Source organism: Myxocyprinus asiaticus, chromosome 42 (genome assembly GCF_019703515.2).
Source record: "Myxocyprinus asiaticus isolate MX2 ecotype Aquarium Trade chromosome 42, UBuf_Myxa_2, whole genome shotgun sequence".
Classification (NCBI taxonomy): Eukaryota; Metazoa; Chordata; class Actinopteri; order Cypriniformes; family Catostomidae; genus Myxocyprinus; species Myxocyprinus asiaticus.
Genome location: NC_059385.1, coordinates 5,402,821 through 5,423,233, shown reverse-complemented (window position 1 = coordinate 5,423,233; position 20,413 = coordinate 5,402,821). Strand labels below are relative to the sequence as shown.

Here is a 20,413-nt window from a genome sequence, read left to right as displayed (position 1 = left end):
CATTCATCTCTATGACTGTGCTCAGCTAGCGCAGGGTTCCCAGAAAGCTTGCAAAATGGAGGCTGCCATCTTTGCTCATGGGCGCTCAGTTCCGGGATCGGGCGCCACGTGACTGATCACTCGTCAATGGGAATGGATAGGGAAAAATATAAATCAATTTCATGCTTTTAAGAGCCCTTCAAAAACAATCCGTCACCAGATGACGATGTGCTATAATGTAATGATTTTTTTTTATTTCATCATAAAACTCGGCTACTTTTGAATGGCTGTCTATGGAGAAACATGCTAATTGCCATCGGGTGGTTTAGTTCCAGCATCTACCAGCAGGTGCTAACAGGGACCTGCTAACCAGCCAATTCCTGACCCCCTGATCCTGCAAGAGGAAAAGGAACACCCACTTCATGACACGCCCACACTAAGTAACGCCCCCTTGGATCATAAAACTATTGTGGTGCAATGCTGCCATGCACTTATTTTTTTCCGCTCAATTATGTCGTAAAAACTACATATTTTCTTGTAATAACGAGACAATATGTCCTAAAAAATGACATCTTTGCTTGTAATAATGGGATAATAATGTCATAAAAACTACATAATTTCTTGTATGGTAACCATGGCACAGTTATTTGAAATTATTAATCTTTATTTTCTTCTCTGTTTAAGCCATATATATGTTACAATGAGAAATTAAACTATTAAAAAATGGCTTTTGTGATTCGCTTGTTGAGCTAAATTTAATTAAATTTATTATTATTATTATCTCACACAATAACATAACTTTTAGATTAATGCATTTTAATTTCATAATAAAATTGAAAACAGAGTAATCTTCAATAAAATAAAATTACAAATAAACTTAAAAATAGGCTAAAATACACTAAGTTCATTTAGATTCAGCAAATTCATTGAAACATTGATGTACAATAGCTTTAACAGTTTTGAATGGAAAAGATTTATTAATTTCACACTTTATTGAGTTGCAAATAAAATGTCCACTAAAACCAATATTTTACATTATTATTGTCATTACAATGTCTCTGTAGTTTTATTCGTTTAAATGCTCAACAAAAGGTGCTGGAACTTTTGCCAAGATGTCCAGGAGATTGTCCTCTTAACATGAAAATAATGCAGAAACACTGACAAGCATAAAAATTGCCTGCAACAGCCCCGTTCACACATGCAACCAGGTAAACTACTGGAAAATTGTTGGGTTGCCTTTACTGGCAATTGTACCACATCACACATACCATCAAGAAATTTACGATACAACTTTTCATGAAGGGAAATTGCCAGAGCAAAATTTACCAGTATTTCTGAAAAGATTTGTTCACATCTGAAAAATTTAGTACATTTTCTGGAAAAGGCTGTATGTGTGTGAAATGGGCTCTTGTCGAGGCCACAAACGCGCCATAGAGATTTAAGTGCTACTATAATGTGCTTTGGGAAACCAAGGCAGTATCATTTTCAACATGATCTGTTTTATAATTGACCAATGGCATTCTTGCATTATTTTAATTAAAATAGCTACTTTAACGATTTTACACTATCATAGCTTTTTTAAGATCAATTTGTATTACTGTTTGATAGTCCGGTTTAGGTTTAATTTGGCAAAACTCAGATTATTTTAAAGTCTCTTCAAATATTATTGTAATTTGATTAGCTATATTTAATATTCTAAATAAATATAAAAAATATAAAACAAATACTATGTTGTCGTAACTTTTGCGAATACTACAAAAACATCTTGGCATGCAGTTTACATTAACCCGGTTCAGAAAATCTTCTGCTGTTGAGAAGCATGTCGTTAATATTCATCAGAAAACAAGAAAACAAATAAACCATTCACTGCTCTTGGCTGCATAAATTTAGTAGCTTTAAAAGTGTAATAATAATAACAATAAGTTTGATTTATATAACACCTTTCAAGAACCCAAGGTCACTTTACAGAAATATCAAACAAAACAAAACATAAATACAGAGCACAAAAAAAGCACGTGAAAATAATCTTGAAAAATGAAATAAAGGCTAAGTAAACAATCAAGACCAATAGATCCTAGTTTATGTTACATTTAATTCATTTATTCATTCTGACTTTAAACCAACAGATTGTTGACTTGTCTTGATTAACTACTTGAGATCTTCAAACAATGCTTAAAAAAACAATTATTTTTTGCTGTAGTATAAGTATAGGAATTCTCGAGAATCATCAGATTTCACTACCGACTATGTATATAGTGTATGTAGATCTTGCTCTCATAACAAATAGCGCTCCTGGCCTACACTGTAGCCATATAAGCAGGTGGGCTGAGACATGTAAAATGATTCTTAGCTTAATTTAATTCTCAGATGCTCAAACCATCTCGTTAAAATGACAGATGTCATTTTTATGACATAACTTACTCTTTATTATGAGAAAAGATGTCATTTTTATGAGATATTATTTCGTTATTACGAGAAAAGATGTAGTTTTTATGAGACATTATCTCGTTATTACGAGAAAAGATGTAGTTTTTATGACATATTATCTAGTTATTAAGATAATATTAAGATAATAAGTTATTACAAGAAAAGATGACGTTTTTATGAGATATTATCTCGTTATTACGAGAAAAGATGTAGTTTTACAACATATTATCTAGTTATTAAGATAATAAGTTTTTACGAGAAAAGATGACGTTTTTATGAGATATCTCGTTATTACGAGAAAAGATATAGTTTTTACGACATATTATCTCGCTATTAAGATAATATTAAGATAATAAGTTATTACGAGAAAAGATGTTGTTTTTATGAGATATTATCTCGTTATTACGAGAAAAGATGTAGTTTTTACGACATATTATCTAGTTATTAAGGTAATATTAAGATAATAAGTTATTACGAGAAAAGATGTCGTTTTTATGAGATATTACCTCGTTATTACGAGAAAAGATGTTGTTTTTACGACATATTATCTAGTTATTAAGATAATATTAAGATATGTTATAACGTGAAAAGATGTCGTTTTTACGACATATTATCTAGTTATTAAGATAATATTAAGATAATAAGTTATTACGAGAAAAGATGTAGTTTTTATGAGATATTATCTCGTTATTACGAGAAAAGATGTAGTTTTGATGACATATTATCTAGTTATTAAGATAATATTAAGATAATAAGTTATTACGAGAAAAGATGTCGTTTTTATGAGATATTATCTCGTTATTACGAGAAAAGATGTTGTTTTTACGACATATTATCTAGTTATTAAGATAATATTAAGATATGTTATTACGTGAAAAGATGTAGTTTTTACGACATATTATCTAGTTATTAAGATAATATTAAGATACGTTATGCGAAAAGATGTAGTTTTTACGACATATTATCTAGTTATTAAGATAATATTAAGATAATAAGTTATTACGAGAAAAGATGTCGTTTTTACGACATATTATCTAGTTATTAAGATAATATTAAGATATGTTATTATGTGAAAAGATGACGTTTTTATGAGATATTATCTCGTTATTACGAGAAAAGATGTAGTTTTGATGACATATTATCTAGTTATTAAGATAATATTAAGATATGTTATTACGTGAAAAGATGTAGTTTTGATGACATATTATCTAGTTATTAAGATAATATTAAGATATGTTATTAGGTGAAAAGATGTAGTTTTGATGACATATTATCTAGTTATTAAGATAATATTAAGATACGTTATGCGAAAAGATGTTGTTTTTACAACATATTAGCTAGTTATTAAGATAATATTAAGATAATAAGTTATTACGAGAAAAGATGACGTTTTTATGAGATATTATCTCATTATTACGAGAAAAGATGTAGTTTTACGACATATTATCTAGTTATTAAGATAATATTAAGATATGTTATTACGTGAAAAGATGTCGTTTTTATGAGATATTATCTCGTTATTACGAGAAAAGATGTAGTTTTGATGACATATTATCTAGTTATTAAGATAATATTAAGATAATATGTTATTACGAGAAAAGATGTTGTTTTTACGACATATTATCTAGTTATTAAGATAATATTAAGATATGTTATTATGAGAAAAGATGTAGTTTTTATGAGATATTATCTCGTTATTACGAGAAAAGATGTAGTTTTGATGACATATTATCTAGTTATTAAGATAATATTAAGATAATAAGTTATTACGAGAAAAGATGTCGTTTTTATGAGATATTATCTCGTTATTACGAGAAAAGATGTTGTTTTTACGACATATTATCTAGTTATTAAGATAATATTAAGATATGTTATTACGTGAAAAGATGTAGTTTTTACGACATATTATCTAGTTATTAAGATAATATTAAGATACGTTATGCGAAAAGATGTAGTTTTTACGACATATTATCTAGTTATTAAGATAATATTAAGATAATAAGTTATTACGAGAAAAGATGTCGTTTTTACGACATATTATCTAGTTATTAAGATAATATTAAGATATGTTATTATGTGAAAAGATGACGTTTTTATGAGATATTATCTCGTTATTACGAGAAAAGATGTAGTTTTGATGACATATTATCTAGTTATTAAGATAATATTAAGATATGTTATTACGTGAAAAGATGTAGTTTTGATGACATATTATCTAGTTATTAAGATAATATTAAGATATGTTATTAGGTGAAAAGATGTAGTTTTGATGACATATTATCTAGTTATTAAGATAATATTAAGATACGTTATGCGAAAAGATGTTGTTTTTACAACATATTAGCTAGTTATTAAGATAATATTAAGATAATAAGTTATTACGAGAAAAGATGACGTTTTTATGAGATATTATCTCATTATTACGAGAAAAGATGTAGTTTTACGACATATTATCTAGTTATTAAGATAATATTAAGATATGTTATTACGTGAAAAGATGTCGTTTTTATGAGATATTATCTCGTTATTACGAGAAAAGATGTAGTTTTGATGACATATTATCTAGTTATTAAGATAATATTAAGATAATATGTTATTACGAGAAAAGATGTTGTTTTTACGACATATTATCTAGTTATTAAGATAATATTAAGATATGTTATTATGAGAAAAGATGTAGTTTTTATGAGATATTATCTAGTTATTAAGATGATATTAAGATACGTTATGCGAAAAGATGTAGTTTTGACGACATATTATCTAGTTATTAAGATAATATTAAGATAATAAGTTATTACGAGAAAAGATGACATTTTTATGAGATATTATCTCATTATTACGAGAAAAGATGTTGTTTTTACGACATATTATCTAGTTATTAAGATAATATTAAGATATGTTATTACGTGAAAAGATGTAGTTTTTATGAGATATTATCTAGTTATTAAGATAATATTAAGATACGTTATGCGAAAAGATGTAGTTTTTACAACATATTATCTAGTTAAGATAATATTAAGATAAGTTATTACGAGAAAAGATGACGTTTTTATGAGATATTATCTCATTATTACGAGAAAAGATGTTGTTTTACGACATATTATCTAGTTATTAAGATAATATTAAGATAAGTTATTACGAGAAAAGATGACGTTTTTATGAGATATTATCTCATTATTACGAGAAAAGATGTTGTTTTACGACATATTATCTAGTTATTAAGATAATATTAAGATAATATTAAGATATGTTATTACAAGAAAAGATGTAGTTTTTATGAGATATTATCTAGTTATTAAGATAATATTAAGATACGTTATGCGAAAAGATGTAGTTTTACGACATATCTAGTTATTAAGATAATATTAAGATATGTTATTACGTGAAAAGATGTCGTTTTTATGAGGTATTATCTCATTATTACGTGAAAAGATTTCGTTTTTACAAGATATTCTCTCGTTTATTACGAGAAAAGATGTAATTTTTATGACATATCTCGTTATTAAGATAATATTAAGATACGTTATTACGTGAAAAGATGTCATTTTTATGAGATATTATCTCGTTATTACGTGAAAAGATGTTGTTTTTACGACATAAAAATAATACGTATGTGGCAGCATTACGCCACCGTATAAAATCATTCTATTGGCTAATAGAACTATTAAAATGCTATGCAATCGCTGTAAGATTCATGTTGCTTAACTGTGTATATCACAAAGAATAACTTTTAAATTACTTGTGACATATCATATTATTAAACCTAAGATATAAAAGGTGAAATTAAACATTTCTCTGTTCTGTTTTCTCAAGTAAGCTCACAAGCTAACCAGTTAGCCTAGTAACCTAGTAATTCGGCAGTACAATTGCATTGAATATAATTTTTAAGTTGCAGTATATAATAATTTTACAAACTTTTAATTTTTTAATCTTTGTGGTTAGGGTTAGGTTTAGGGGTTGGGACAGGTGTAGGGTTCCTGCGGGACTAAAGAAAAACACAACAAACGCAGTGTATGAATAGGACATCCAGCTGTTGCAAGACTTAAGATTTATTTTATTTTTTTTGGTTGTCCTGTCGTAGTCTTGTAGGATGCAGACAGACCTTCTCATTTCAGCAGCAGAACGTTCGACCTACTGTCACCGAATAAACAGTGAGATCTAGAATATAATGCTTTCACCCTCCCCTATATTCTCTTTAAGATTAATTCACCTTCATCTGTAATGCTTTAAAGTGACTCTGTAAGCAAAGACACTTCCTGTCCTCACAATATCACCTCAACTGTGAGGTAATTACAAGAGAAGGTCCCCTCAGAAGAAAGAGTAAAGTGAAAAAATGCCAGTGTTTAAAACAAAACCACTGAAAGTGAGTGCCAAAGAAAGTCTATACTGAAGTTTCACGATGGTGACTGTGCTTATAAATCAAGCTCCCATAATAAGCTTCCTCTTTCTCCATTAAGTACAAATGGTGTATTACAGTCCAAACACCATACATCATCGTTAGACACAATTACATCATGTCTACACTGAGAGCGAGCGAAAAGTAAGTGTTTATAGACTGATAATCTACCGTTTTACTCATGATTTGTTTGAAAGGGAATAAAAGTCATTGTTGTTTTAGCGTCTAGTGTTTATTTCACCAGGAAACTGCTGCGAAATGTATGACGAGCCACGTAAAAATAATTTAATTTAAATAAAATATAGGTCTGGTAAAGTGATTCTTTGAGACCAGGTTGTGTTTGAACTATGCCATCAACATTAATTTCCTCTTACTTTAAGTCGAAGTTTGTTTAATTGTTTATATTTGTATTCCTCTTCAGGAATTTTAGGAGAATCATCTGAGACACAAAGTTGATTCATACTTCAATGAAACATACCTGAGAACTCCATTAAGTCTCCTGAGCTATAAAAGAGCAACTTCAGAACAAAAACAAATCCTCTAGTTAAAACTGTCAGTCTAGAACTGTTTGTATCTAAACTATATTAAAATATAACTCTGCCAATTTTTTATGCTGTGAAAGAAACTTTGAATGTCAACAAACACCTACAAGTCACGCCAAGCGTAGAGGACTCATCCAGAGACAATCCAGTCATGAGAAGCCCTCGGAAGGCCAAGAGCATCTCCGTTGAAAGACTGAAAACCTTCATATGTCAGTCATGCTGTTGTCTTTTAATTCGTAAACCTTTCTATGGCCCCTCTTCAAAAATGTAATAACAAAGACAGCTCAGGCAGCTCCATTACAAAAATTTTTATCAAGTCCAGACATGCAGTAGAGTGAAAAAAACAAAAACAAAACTCAGACATAGTCTCAGGAACTCTAAAACTCCAGGCAGTGCTGTTTGCTTGACTCTTACTGTAATCTCTGCATGATGGCTGTTAAGCCAGTGATGTAATGACCTGTGACGCAAGTACATATAGGAAAGCTACAATGCATACTATACTTTACTTCAATGATTTACCAAACACAACTCAGAGCTCTTTCATAGCTCAGGAGATCTTAATGGAGTTCTCAGTTATGTATTGTTTAAGTATCAACTTTATCTTAAACGTTTCTCCTAAAATTCTTTAGAGGAAATAAATTAGAAACAAATAAAGAATTGTACTGTATACTGTATTGTATATATACATTAATAATATAGAGCTATAAAATTAATGTGAATAGATCTGTTAATTTGGTCTTGGAAGAAATTGGTCAAAAATGTTTGAGTTCATATTGAAATCTATGACTGCTGATTGCAGACGTTGGTAAATGAGGAAAACTGAGCCGAGTTTGAGATCTCACTGTTGTCTATGAAAAAAATAGAGATATTAAAAAGATCTCATAAGCTATTTTTCTTTTTTTCTCTTTTTTCTTTTTTATAATTTATTGATGTGTATTTATTTCTAAAATATTAAAATCCAGTAAATGTTAGGCTAGATATTTTTAATATAATATTTTATAAATATTATATACCATATGTACAGTGGTGTGAAAAGGTGTTTGCCCCCTTCCTGATTTCTTATTTTTTTGCATGTTTGTCACACTTAAATGTTTCAGATCATCAAACAAGTTTAAATATTAGTCAAAGATAACACAAGTAAACACAAAATGCAGTTTTTAAAATGAAGGTTGTTATTATTAAGGGAAAACAAAATCCAAACCTACATGGCCCTGTGTGAAAAAGTGATTGCCCTCTAAACCTAATAACTGGTTGGGCCACCCTTAGCAGCAACAACTGCAATCAAGCGTTTGCGATAACTTGCAATGAGTCTTTTACAGCGCTGTGGAGGAATTTTGGCCCACTCATCTTTGCAGAATTGTTGTAATTCAGCCACATTGGAGGGTTTTCGAGCATGAACTGCCTTTTTAAGGTCATGCCACTGCATCTCAATAGGATTCAGGTCAGGACTTTGACTAGGCCACTCCAAAGTCTTCATTTGTTTTTCTTCAGCCATTCAGAGGTGGACTTGCTGGTGCGTTTTGGAGCATTGTCCTGCTGCAGAACCCAAGTTTGCTTCAGCTTGAGGTCACGAACAGATGGCCGGACATTCTCCTTCAGGATTTTTTGGTAGACAGCAGAATTCATGGTTCCATTTATCACAGCAAGTCTTCCAGGTCCTGAAGCAGCAAAACAGCCCCAGACCATCACACTACCACCACCATATTTTACTGTTGGTATGATGTTCTTTTTCTGAAATGCGGTGTTACTTTTACGCCAGATGTAATGGGACACACACCTTCCAAAAAGTTCAACTTTTGTCTCGTCAGTCCACAGAGTATTTTCCCAAAAGTCTTGGGGATCATCAAGATGTTTTCTGGCAAAAATGAGACAAGCCTTAATGTTCTTTTTGCTCAGCAGTGGTTTTCGTCTTGGAACTCTGCCATGCAGGCCATTTTTGCCCAGTCTCTTTCTTATGGTGGAGTCATGAACTCTGACCTTAACTGAGGCAAGTGAGGCCTGCAGTTCTTTGGATGTTGTTGTGGGGTCTTTTGTGACCTCTTGGATGAGTCGTCGCTGCGCTCTTGGGGTAATTTTGGTCGGCTGGCCACTCCTGGGAAGGTTCACCACTGTTCCATGTTTTCGCCATTTGTGGATAATGGCTCTCACTGTGGTTCTCTGGAGTCCCAAAGCTTTAGAAATGGCTTTATAACCTTTTCCAGACTGATAGATCTCAATTACTTTCTTTCTCATTTGTTCCTGAATTTCTTTGGATCTCTGCATGATGTCTAGCATTTGAAGATCTTTTGGTCTACTTCACTTTGTCAGGCAGGTCCTATTTAAGTGATTTCTTGATTGAGAACAGGTGTGGCAGTAATCAGGCCTGGGTGTGGCTAGAGAAATTGAACTCACTGTGTGATAAACCACAGTTAAGTTATGTTTTAACAGGTGGGGCAAACACTTTTTCACACAGGGCCATGTAGGTTTGGATTTTGTTTTCCCTTAATAATAACAACCTTCATTTAAAAACTGCATTTTGTGTTTACTTGTGTTATCTTTGACTAATATTTAAACTTGTTTGATGATCTGAAACATTTAAGTGTGACAAACATGTCACGTGTAGTATTGACGATGTGAGAGAGCGGGATAAAGTGCAGTGATACTTTAATTGACAATGACAAGAAGGCGAGGATACACAGAAGACGATGACTTAAGCTACAAAACAATACAGTCGTTGGGGTTAACATAAACTATGTAACAATGAACAACGAACAAGAACTGACCAGGATGGAACTAGACTAGTGGGTATTTATACACAAGAGGGCTGATGACAGAATAGGGAACAGGTGACAATGATGGGGAACAGATGGCAGCGATGAGGGCAGTGCATTCTGGGAAATGTAATCTGGGGGAAACAGAAGACAAAGGACAAAAACTACTTCAAAATAAGAGTCCTAGGAAACACGGTGACTGTGACGTTACCCCCACACCCTCCAACCACCCCTTTACAAGGCAACTCCTGGCGCCTAAAGGTGAGAAGGTCAGGAGGAAACAGGTGACTGGGGAGAATCCAGGAGAAGACCATGGAGTCCAGGAGGGATAGGTGGACGATCCCATGGCCAGGGAGGAGTCTGGGAGTGATCAGGAGGACAGAGAGGTAACCACAGGACAGGGGTAGAGTCAGGAGGCCAGGTGAGGCAGCCACAGGGCAGGGACTGGGTCAGAAGGCCTGGGAGGTGGCCACAGAGCAGAGACCGGGTCAGGAGGCCTGGGAGGTGGCCACAGGGCAAGGACCAGGTCAGGAGGTGGAGTCTCTGTGGTAGATGGTGAAGTCATGGAAGACTCTGAGGGTAGAGCCGTGGAAGGTGGAGCCGTGGAAGACTCTGAGGGTGAAGCCGTGGAAGGCGGGGCCGTGAGAGGCTTGAGGGGCAAAGCCGTGAGGGGCTCAAGGGGTGAAGCCATGGAAGGCGGAGCCATGGGAGGCTCGAGGGGCGAAGTCTTGGAAGGCGGAGCTGTGGGAGGCTCGAGGGGCGAAGCCATGGCAGGCGGAGTCGTGAGAGGCTCAAGGGGCGAAGCAATGGAAGGCGGAGCCATGAGGGGCTCGAGGGGCGAAGCCATGGAAGGCAGAGCCGTGGGAGGCTCGGGACTAAGAGCCATGGATGACTGGGAACTAACTCCTGTGGTCGAGAGCACTGGCAGCGACAGGGCAATGACCTCCATGGTCGTGAGCATGGGCAGAGTCTGGGGAACATCCTCCGCGGTCGTGAGCACACGCAAAGACTGGGGAACGACCTCCGTGGTCGTGAACATGGGCAGAGACTGGGGAACGACCTCCGTGGTCGTGAGCACTGGCAGAGACTGGGGAACGACCTCCATGGTCGTGAGCATGGGCAGAGCCTGGGAAATGACCTCCATGGTCGTGAACATGGGCAGAAACTGGGGAACGACCTCCGTGGTCGTGAATACATGCAGAGACTGGGGAGAAGGTGTCCTTTTCCTTCTCTTCCTTTTCCGGACAGCTGGAAGCATTGTTACGGGAATGGTCGAGGCCACAGGCATTGGCGCTGGGACGGTCGAGGCTACTGGCATTGGCACTGGCTCATTAATCGTGACAGGCATGGGCACTGGCTCGTTAACCGTGGCAGGCATGGGCACTGGCTCGTTAACCGTGGCAGGCATGGGCGCTGGTTGTGGCCTGGGGTTCCCGCCACAAATACCAGCGTACGGGGGAAATGTCACCTCCGTGGTTGCTACCGCTGACTGCGGCAGAGGATCGACCACCGGAGCTTGGAGACGGTGAGCCCTCCCTCAAAATGTAATTAGGGGGAATGTATGGAGAGGAGTTACCATGGAGACAGGGGCCGTGGAAGGCTTGGAGCGAGGAGCCGTGGAAGGCTTGGAGCAGTTGTCCTCATCCTCCCTTCCCACAGTGAAGAGTGAGCCACAGAGTTGCAGAGCAACCTCCGCATAGTCAGCCAGCGTCCAGTGAGGATCCGCCGGAGGCATCAGTTCCTTAAGTGCACTATTCAGACCAGCTCTGAAGAAAGCCACCAGAGAGTGGTCTTCATAGTGCACCAAATTCGCCAGATGGGAAAACTCACGGACATGATCCTCAACTGGATGGTCCCCTTGCTCGAGGAGGATAATCCTAACTGCAGGTATATCCATATTGTTTGGTCAGTTCTTCTGTCACATGTAGTATTGACTAGGCGAGAGAGTGGGAAGTGCAGTGATACTTTAATTGACAATGACAAGAAGGCGAGGATACACATTAGACGACGACTTAAGCTGCAAAACAAGACAGTCGTAGGGGTTAACATAAACTATGTAACAATGAACAACGAACAAGAACTGACCAGGATGGAACTAGACTAGTGGGTATTTATACACAAGAGGGCTGATGACAGAATCGGGAACAGGTGACAATGATGGGGAACAGATGGTAGTGATGCGGGCAGTGCATTCTGGGAAACTTAGTCCAGGGGAAACAGAAGACAAAACTACTTCAAAATAAGAGTCCTAGGAAACACAGTGACTGTGACAAAATACAACTATTATTATATAAACTGACAGATCCAAAAATTCTGGAATCACTAAATTAATGATTAATTATTTTAATTTATTAATACTCCTAGTTTCTGGGGGAGGGGGCCTTCTAATTTTGTTTTAAAACAAATACAGATTTAAAATGAAATAAAATTAACAAAAAGATTAAATAACCAATAACGTGGTGTTAAAAGAATATTCCAGGTTCAATACAAGTTAAGCTGACTCGACGGCATTTGTGGCATAATGTTGATTACCACAAAATTATTTTGACTTGTCCCTCATTTTTGAGTCCCTCACTTGTCCTCCATAGATTTTCCTCGATATCAAGGAGTTTGACTATGCAAACACATCACTTTGCATGGTGACAGGGCCAGACACAGAGACACTTGTTTCAGGTAAACTTTGGTGTGGCAAATGTCAAATAACAAAAATGTGCACAAGGATGAGGATCTTCACATGTACACACATGCAACCATGCAAAATGATTTGTATCCTGAGCAGATATTTCTGACATCATAGTAGAACTAATATGTCTGGGACACAAATTTGCAGCCAGTTTGTAAATGTTACACATGGTGTGATACGCCCTTTTTGGAAGTTGTGAAAGTGTAATGCATGTTTTGATAAGCCAATTGTGCAATAGTTTTTCTTTTCAGTTAGTAGGATTCATGATGCAGTTGTGTGCACTGTTTGTGTGTGCTGTTGATCATACAATATGCACAATAAGCACCTATAACCACAGAATAAAGTCATTCAAAACAGAGAGGAAGCCCTCGAGATTAGTTCTTGTTTTTCGTTTGCTAGTTTATTTAAGCAGGCATGACTAATGGCTTTATTAAATAACTTACTAAACTAAGGTTTTAAATTTTCTGAAAGAAAAAAATAAATAAATATGAGTGGTGCTTGATGGTGCAAAAATCACCACTTGATTGCTATGTGGTTGCTAGGGTGTTCTGGGTGGTTGCTTACTGGCCTAAGTCAAAAGAGCCCACTCCCTAGATATGGCTCGAGTCCCTCATTCAATGTAAATCTGTGATTTAATTATTTTTTTTTTTCACCAGTTTTATCATCCGTCAGACACAATTATAAATCCAATCATTAAGTAAAGTAATAGCACGCCTCTTTTCAACAAGCAGAACTATTTGTGACATAATTTTATGTCCGTAGTAGAAAAATTGTTTAAAAAAAAAAAAAAGAAGTATACTAGACCTACTTAGGGTTTGGGGTTTTGAAAAAGTATGATCAAGAGTATTAGTGATGCTCAAAAGGATAGTTTGCCCAAAAATGACTTTCTTTCTTCCATAGAAACACAAAAGATGATGTTAGTCACAATGTCAGTCAAGGTCTCCATTCATTTCATTGCTTTCTTTTTCCATACAGTGAGAGCGAATGGTGACTGAAACTTACATTCTGCCTAACATCTCCTGTCAAGTTCCTTCTTGGTAAATGATACCTTTAATGCATATAAACTTAGGTGAGACACAAGAGTAATAGAGTTGTATAATCCTGTCATGATCCAAGTGATGCATTGTGATCCAAACCCTTCCAAATCATCTTACCATGCTTTTACTGATCTGTTCCTCGTTACCATCCACCACAGCACCCTCTGTGCTTGTGGATTCTTGCTGAGGAGGTTTGTGTTGGGACTGCACCAAATGCGAGAGGGTCGGTTTAGCGCTCATGGTTCTTTTCAGCGTCTGGATCTCCGCACCGAGCGACGCTGCCGCTGCGGGCGCTCTACCTGCACTCTGTTCCGGCGTGCCGCGGCGCGCTCTCCCGCTCTCACCCCCATTACTTCCCTCCGGAGCCGCTGCGTTGTGCAGATTTGGCTGAGACGAAGACATCGCTCGGTCCAAACCATTTGGCTTTTTCTTTTTAAATATCCAAAACCCGCTCTCTTGTTTCCGTTCTTTCTTGCCCAGTTTGGGGCTCGAAGTGAGTTTGGATTTGCCCTGCAAGGATTTCCACAAGCCCCGCTGATGTTGATGATGGGACGGAGAAACATCTCCCATGCCCAGTTTCCCCTCCATATGATCTCCGCAGTCAACAGTCTGCTGCTGCTGTTGCGTCCTGATCGGGATGGTTCTAGGAGGTTATGTTAATGTTAAACGTATGCAAACCAATGCAAACAAACAGCATTTACTCGAGTGTTGTGCTCAGCAGAAACCATGTTTCATGCGGAAGTAGAGTGATGTAGAATAAGTTTTTCCTAATGCAAGACCTTCTGAACATCTGTAAGCTATCATCGTTGAATAAAATGAGACCGCCCCAGTCTGTTGTCCTGCTCATACACGCCCATTATTAAAAACAAAGATACATTCTTCTCCATGATATTAGAAAACATCCTTCTTATATCAACATGCACGTCTGTTAATTCATCCTACGTGCTATATGTTAAACAGATACGACGTTATCAAAGAATGTTTAAATGCAAATATGTATTCAAATAAGTTTTACCACAAGACAAACCTGTGGAATGGCCACATAGCTCACTATATAGCTCACTACCACAAGTGCATTTTAGTTTCAAATTATTTTTATGTAGGCTATACTTTTCAAACACATTTTAAAACCACACCACGTGGTACCAGGTCCAGAAAAGGTACGAAGATAAAACAGTAGCAAAACTCGAGAGCTTGTAGATTTTAATTTGAGAACTTGTACAATAAGTATTTGTATTGGTAAGCTGAAATTCATTCACAGCAATGATGGGAATACTTGTAAAATTAAAATCTGAAGTTGAATGTTGCCGTCTGCACTCAGAGACAATAACCAAAAACTTGTGTTTTGAATTCAAAGTTGTAGACAAATAGGCCTTGTTCAGACTGCCACTAAAAATCTGATATTTTTTGCATATCCAGATTGTATCCAGATGAGTTTTTGATAGTCTGGACAGCAAAAAACCATATGAAATCAGATTTTTCCAAATCTGATTCAAACCACATCTGTAGGTGGTTTCAAATGCGATTGAAATCTGATTTTTTCAGATGCGTCTCAGTCCGGACGCTCTGGCTGCTCAAATCGGATTTCAAATGGTCTTTTAACACTCTTAACGCGACACACAACGATGACGTCAAAAATCGGTGACTGCAGCAGGGAACATCACAATATTTACCAGTCTCCTCTGTCGCTGAGTTTTTCTTGTGCGACAGAGGAGTTCTGCACCGCGACTGGACAGGGCGCTTATTTGGAGAGCGAGATGATGCACCTCCATTTTTCCCGCATCTGTTGAAAGCATCGTCACGTGGGTACGCCTACGTCATTACCAAAGCAACCCATGCAGATAGGTTGGTTATGTCTGAACACGCAAATCTGATTTGATCACTTGCAATTAATAGTGCGGACAGTCTGCCTGAAAAGATCTGATTTGAGAAAAAATCCGATTTGCCTGCAGTCTGAACTCACAAATGTTTAAAATGACATTCACATAAATACAACGACAGACACAAACATGTATGAAATATTAACTTTTGTACTTTAATTCACTTTCGCAGTACGACCATCCACAAATCGGCACTTACAGCCTCTCAAATCTGGCACTGTAACTTTAAATCTTCACGCCTTTTGCAACTACTTTTGCGATAAACCTATAGCAAAACTCACTTGTGCACTTGTAAATCAATATTTGAGAGAGCAGACTGTGGTGTTGGGTGGGGGTGGGGCCAATGAAGTCGTGACCAATCACAAGAGATGGAACATCTGATGCCGGACCAATCAAAATGGATTATCTTAAAACGATATGACGTCATGCAACTGCGTGCTAACACTGTTTTTTGTAGCAAAACTAGTCCAATGGCTAGTCCTCTCCCCACGCCTCCCCTCGTCTCTCCCCCCAGGTTCACAGGAGGCGGGGTGGGCCACCGGCTGACAGAACGGCCGGAAGGTTAGCGTCTCCCCCACAAAGAAGGTGGCGGGAGTTAGTCAGACCGGTGGTGCCCCGGCCTGAATTGGGCAGGGGAGGAGTGTGACGAAGAGGAGGGCGTGGCCAGGCCGTGATGGAGCACTGCAGGCGCTGAATCAGCTGATCAGCAGGAGAGCAAGATAAGGGGCAGCCTGAAGCACCGGTTGGAGAGAGAAAGAGACGCACACGGACGCTTTGCATGTGTGTCTGTTTATGTTTGTTTAAGTTCATTGTTATGCTTTAAAAAGTTAATTTATGCTTTAAAAGTTTATGTTGATTGTTCAGCCGGTTTCCGCCTCCTCCTTGCCCAACCTTTACCTGTTACAGATTTATAATTGCCTGACCATGATGACTTGCTTTAATCATGATTATTTGAGATTACTGTGGTCATGTGCACTTTTAATTTAAATCACATATTGACATCTAAATAAGGAAAATTAGCGAATACTAAAAACACCAGAAAATGCACATTTCTATATCTCTAGCTCAGATGCAGAGGGAGAATAGAGCCATCAAGAAAGTACTATGATCCGTTTTGATTGGTCCAGCCTCAGTTGTTCCAGCTCTTGTGATTGGTCATGACTTCATTGGCCCCGCCCCCGCCCAGCACCGACAGTCTGCTCTCTCACATATTGATTTACAAGTGCATAAGTGAGTTTTGCTACAGGTTTATCACAAAAGTATTTGCAAAATTCAAGGTGTGAAGATTTAAAGTTGCTGTGCCAGATTTGAGAGGTTATAACTGCCAATTTTTGGTTGTACTGCGAAAGTGAATTAAAGTACAAAAGTTGTGATACATGTAATACATGTTTGTGTCTGTCATTGTATTTATGTGAATGTCATTTTACACATTTGTGACTATTTCTCTACAACTTGGAATTCAAAACACAGGTTTTTGGTTATTGTCTGTGAGTGCACATTGCAACATTCAACTTCAGATTTTAATTTTACAAGTATTCCCACCATTGCTGTGAATGTAAATTTCAACTTACGAATACAAATATTTATTGTACAAGTTCTCAAATTCAAATCTACAAGCTCTCGAGTTTTGCTGCTGTTTTACTTTCATAAAACATTGCTTGTTGTTCCAACTGTTCAATAAAATCTGTTGAGAGTAGCCTATTAGAGGTACGTTACCACAGAAAATTATGTTAGTTTGTTAAAGCAGTTTTGTATTTACATGAATGTTTTTGAACCGATGTGTTGGCCACTGTAATTTATTGGCCAGGGTTTACCCGATTGGCATATCAGTTGTTAGCGGTGTTAGCGGTGTAAGTTACTCAAAAAAGTAATCCACTACAAATGACTCACACAAGATCTTCTATGATATTGTAATGAGATTACTTTACTAATTACTTAATATTCATTACTTTACTTTTAAGTTACTTTCTTAAAAACTGAAACAGAAAAGTTTGTGTTTTTCCGAATAACAAATTCAAAATGTTAATGGTAACACTTTACAATAAGGTTTAATTTGTTAACATTAGTTAGCAACATTAGTTAACATGAACTAACAATGAACAATATTTTTTACAGCATGTAATAATCTGTTAATATTAATTTCAACATATACTAATACATTTTTAAAATCAAAAGTTGTATTTGTTAACAATAATTTGTGCACTATGAATTAACATAAACTAACAACGAACAATTATATTTTTATTAACTTACATTAACTAAGATTAATAAATGCTGTAAAAATATATTGTTAATTGAGTTGTTCATGATGTCTAATGCATTAACTAATGTTAACAAATGGAACCTTATTGTAAAGTGTTACCATATTAATATTTCCTCTTTGTTCATTGTCAAATGCAAGTAATACACTCAGCACTACACATTTCTGTCACAGAACGCAAACAGACGTACATATGAACATAATTAAGGTTTTGAATATATTCTATATAAATGATATTATTTCTGAAATATTTGTAACCCGAGTAACTTAAAGTCAGTAACTGTAATCTGATTGCAAGAATCTAAAATGTTATGTGCTACACTATTTTTTGGAATATAAAGTAATTATATTACAGTAATCAGATTACACCTAACACTGGTCAAAAGCATGAAAATGCTGATACTGTATGAAAAACAATTGTATAAAGTTTATAATATTTTGTTTGTGTAATATAAAAAATACACACCAAAATAAATGAAATCTGAAAAAGTAAAGAATGTTAAATATACATAATATGAAATCTTAATATTTAAATTGAGTTTCAAACTGCAAACACAGAAGTGCAAATATTTTGCACTTATAACCTTTTTTTCCCAAATCAATCATCATGTTGTCATATTTTTACAAATCTTTTTATCTTTTTATTGTCTTTTGATTGTAGCTCTCCTAGAATTTGTACCTGTCATGTGTTCAACAGATCCAGCCCTTGTTCAATGGAAATTATTTATTGTTAGAAAAAAATATCGTTTTTGTACCTCTTTATGTATGTTTTAAAGCACAATTCCTAAGCAAAACAGTGATCTGATGACATCTGACACCTAATGAAACAGCCTATAGTTTTTTGTTAAAATTGGTGACAGTATCGTCCAAAAATGTTCATATCGGTGCATCCCTACTTACAATAGAAGTCTATGAGGCAAGGCACTCTGGAGGGTTTAAAAGTAAAAATGTGTTATTTTATACTGCATTCAAGTCCTCTTGGGAAGTACTTACGATGTCATGAGTGTTCAGGGGATTTTATTCAGAACAAAAGTACCCATTTTGCTATTGCTCATATTTCTTTCTTTTTTTTTTTTTATAATTTTATAATTATATTTATTTATCACACATTATACATTTTTTTGCACATATACAGTGAAATTCTTTTTTTCACATATCCCAGCTAAGCTGGGGTCAGAGTGCAGGGTCAGCCATGATACAGCACCCCTGGAGCAGATAGGGTCAAGGGCCTTGCTCAAGGGCCCAACAGTGGCAACTTGGCAGTGCTGGGGCTTGAACCCCCAACCTTCTGATCAGTAACCCAGAGCCTTAGCCACTGAGCCACCACTGCTTTTTCACTTACTGACAGAGACAATACCCTATTTTAGTATCAATGCACCAAAATGAAGAGCAAAGTTGTGAATTAGTTGTTTGTTTGATGCGTTATCCAAATATAATGATGAGAAATATAGTTTTGTTGCACATGCCCATCGTTTCATAAACCATAGTACAAAAATGCATACAAACTAAACTGAACAGTCAAAATCCACAAGTAAAATTTAATTATTACCAATACCAATTTGCTTCCATCATGATTGTTTAATCCACATATCCCAAGCTCAGTAAATTGGGGCTTAAAAAAAAAATCCAGATTCCCACTGGTAATTACAGCTTTGTGGTGGTGTTCATGTGCGCTCAACTCTTTCGGACTTGAACACATCATTAGCTGTAAAGTTGTCTAAATAGTCCTTGTAGTAATAGGTCTAGTTTTCTAGGTACATGACTTTCTGATTGTTACCAACATAATTCCTGTGGGTAGAGTTTTCTGTATGTAAATAGTGCTTTACATAGTTTTATCATGTCCCTTTCTGGAATCCTTGCACATCATGCTTTACCGGCTTTGAATTGTCATGACAAGAGTTAAAAGATTGAATATAACCAGTCTCATGTTAACATGATTTATTTTATACACAGGTGGCCAAAAGTTTGGAATAATGTACAGATTTTGATCTTATGGAAAGAAATTGGTATTTTTATTCACCAAAGTGTCATTCAACTGATCATAATGTATAGTCAGGACATTATTAACATTTTGTAATAGCAAATTAACAAAATTGCTATTACAATTTGAAAAAAAACTTCTTAAACTACTTCTAAGAGTTCTCATCAAAAATTCCTCCATGTGCAGCAATGACAGCTTTGCAGATCCTTGGCATTCTAGCTGTCAGTTTGTCCAGATACTCAGGTGACATTTCACCCCACACTTCCTGTAGCACTTGTCATAGATGTGGCTGTCTTGTCGGGCACTTCTCACGCACCTTACAGTCTAGCTGATCCCACAAAAGCTCAATGGGGTTAAGATCCATAACACTCTTTTCCAATTATCTGTTGTCCAATGTCTGTGTTTCTTTGCCCACTCTAACCTTTTCTTTTTGTTTTTCTGTTTCAAAAGTGGCTTTTTCTTTGCAATTCTTCCCATA

At 36.0% G+C, this 20,413-nt stretch overlaps 1 protein-coding gene across 2 annotated transcripts in view; it reads right to left on the bottom strand.

The window, feature by feature from the left end:
- Positions 1-14,603, bottom strand: part of LOC127432570 (multiple C2 and transmembrane domain-containing protein 1-like) — a 47,849-nt gene extending 33,246 nt beyond the window's left edge. Inside the window, exon 1 of one of the 2 annotated variants that reach the window (XM_051683813.1) lies at positions 13,932-14,603. In XM_051683813.1, coding sequence (XP_051539773.1) covers positions 13,932-14,402 — 471 coding nt within the window. In that variant the 5' untranslated portion in view covers positions 14,403-14,603. The remainder of the gene's footprint in view (positions 1-13,931) is intronic. The other variant, XM_051683812.1, reaches the window with a different exon arrangement.
- Positions 14,604-20,413: the final 5,810 nt, after the last annotated feature.